The sequence below is a fragment of the Triticum dicoccoides genome, unplaced genomic scaffold, assembly GCF_002162155.2.
Source record: "Triticum dicoccoides isolate Atlit2015 ecotype Zavitan unplaced genomic scaffold, WEW_v2.0 scaffold99171, whole genome shotgun sequence".
In the NCBI taxonomy this organism is placed as follows: Eukaryota; Viridiplantae; Streptophyta; class Magnoliopsida; order Poales; family Poaceae; genus Triticum; species Triticum dicoccoides.
The window spans coordinates 1-2023 of record NW_021315928.1 but is presented as its reverse complement, the minus strand read 5'-3'; the positions used below and the strand labels follow the sequence as shown (position 1 = coordinate 2023).

Below are 2023 nucleotides of genomic sequence, written 5' to 3'. Positions count from 1 at the left end.
TGAGGCCGTGGCCGGCTGCGACTATGCCTTCCTCGTCGCGGCTCCGATGAACCTCAACGCGGAGAACCCTGAGGTAGAGCCTGACCAAACACTCTGTACTAGGGTCAGATTTGATTATGGAAAAGGCACTGTTTTTAGTTGGTTATATCTCATGGCAGAAAGAAGTGATCGAGCTGGCCGTCAGCGGAACCCTTAACGCAATGAGGTCGTGCGTGAGGGCGGGGACGGTGAAGCGCGTGATCCTGACATCGTCAGTGGCGGCTGTCGCCGGCCGGCCTCTGCCACTAGGAGACAGCCATGTCCTGGACGAGGAGTCCTGGAGCGACGTTGAGTACCTCAGAGTTACCAAGGCCGGCGGCTGGGTAGGCATGCACATTTTTTTAGTACTTCCGTTCCTTTTTAATTTTAATTAGGGCGGGTAGAAATCTGTCAAATAATGTGAATGTGATGACGTGCTTGCGTGCCGTATCACAGGCCTACAATGTCTCAAAGGTGCTTATGGAAAAGGCGGCGCGGACTTTCGCGCAGGACAGCGGCATCAGCCTTGTTACGGTGTGCCCCGCCTTCACGGTTGGCGAGGCGCCGGCGACGATTGTCCACACCAGCGTCCCCGTTATCCTTTCTTTGCTGACTGGTGAGCCTGATACCAAGTCAAGATGCAACGATAATTAAAAGGGACCATTAGAGACTACTAATTCATCGAACGACGTGTGTGGTGAATGATTATCTCAGGTGACGACGAGAAGATTCGCAGCCTGGAACTCGTCGACAGGGCGTCTGGCTCGATCCCGATGGTCCATGTCCACGACCTCTGCCGCGCAAAGATCTTCTTAGCCGAGGAGGAGGCTGCGTCAGGAAGATATATCTGCAGCAGCCTCGACACCACCCTCGCGGAGCTAGCCACCTTCCTGGCCGCCAAGTACCAACAGTATAACGTCAATACCGACAGGTGTGTGCCAACATCTATGGAAACACGGCAAGTTCCGATGCTCTCGATCGTGATTTGTGAATATATAGCGTGTATGTTTGTTATCAGGTTTGGTGGTCGCCCCGAGAAGTTGAGAGTCTGCATTTCGTCGGCGAAACTCATCGGGGAAGGGTTTGAGTTCAGGTACAAGGTGTTGGACGAAATATACGACGACGTCGTCAACTATGGAAGGTCCTTGGGAATCCTTCCGTACTAGCAGTTTAGCATGCATGATGAGCCTCTGTATTGGTTGGTTGGATGTCGGAACCAAGCTAAAGTTCAAATTTGCTTATACTAGCAAACACTGCCCGTGCGTTGCTTCACGTCGATTTTAATCCATGTATAATCTTTTTTTTCATATATACTGAAATGATCAAATACATAGTGTAAACATTTGTACACCGAAGACAACAGTAAGGTGAACATCGAGGCAGCACCGTGATGCCAAATAAACCAAATTTGCTGGGCCGACGCGAGTTCGAGGAGTGCTCTCTGCAAATGCCGCGGAAGGAGCGTACCAACGTGCAGGTGACTCAGTGTTCCTGTTTCTGCCGCACAAGGAGAAGATCAAAGGAGGCGTGGCTATGTTTGAAAGAGCTTGTTGAGCATGCTGAGTTTGAAGGAGTTCGGCTGGGGTCCACCAGCAGGCGTGACAATATTGGCGCGCAAAGTGTCTTTTTTAATTTCCGGTTGTGTTGTTTTTATTTTTTCTGTTCAGGAAAAGTGGGTCCGAGTTGTTTAGGGTTTCTGGAGTCACCCATATAAATAAAGGGTTGGCTGCCGGCCATTGTATCCTTAGGTTATGTTTTGAGTTAAGAAACATGATGTGTTTTCGAGGGTAAGATATCCATATCGAGTTTAGAGGGAGCTGTCCGAAAACCTCCGTGCTTGCTGATTCGTAAGGACTTGTGTTTGTGTATCGGGGAGTAGAATCTATTCTGCTCGGCGATCGGAGTTGTCCGGGTACGCCATGAAAGATCGGGCCTAAAAACCATTTGGGTCACGTTGATCCTTATCACTGTGGCCAGCAAAAAATTGCAGTTGATTGTCCAGGTC

General features: G+C 50.0%; 1 protein-coding gene across 1 annotated transcript; it reads left to right on the top strand.

The window, feature by feature from the left end:
* Positions 1-6: 6 nt before the first annotated feature.
* LOC119348639 (anthocyanidin reductase ((2S)-flavan-3-ol-forming)-like) lies at positions 7-1785 on the top strand. The gene is made up of 5 exons (XM_037616621.1): positions 7-73; positions 159-362; positions 475-634; positions 733-949; positions 1037-1785. Exons 1-5 carry the CDS (start codon positions 47-49, stop codon positions 1182-1184), a joined length of 756 nt encoding a protein of 251 aa, XP_037472518.1. The 5' UTR covers positions 7-46; the 3' UTR covers positions 1185-1785.
* The last annotated feature ends 238 nt before the right edge of the window (positions 1786-2023 follow it).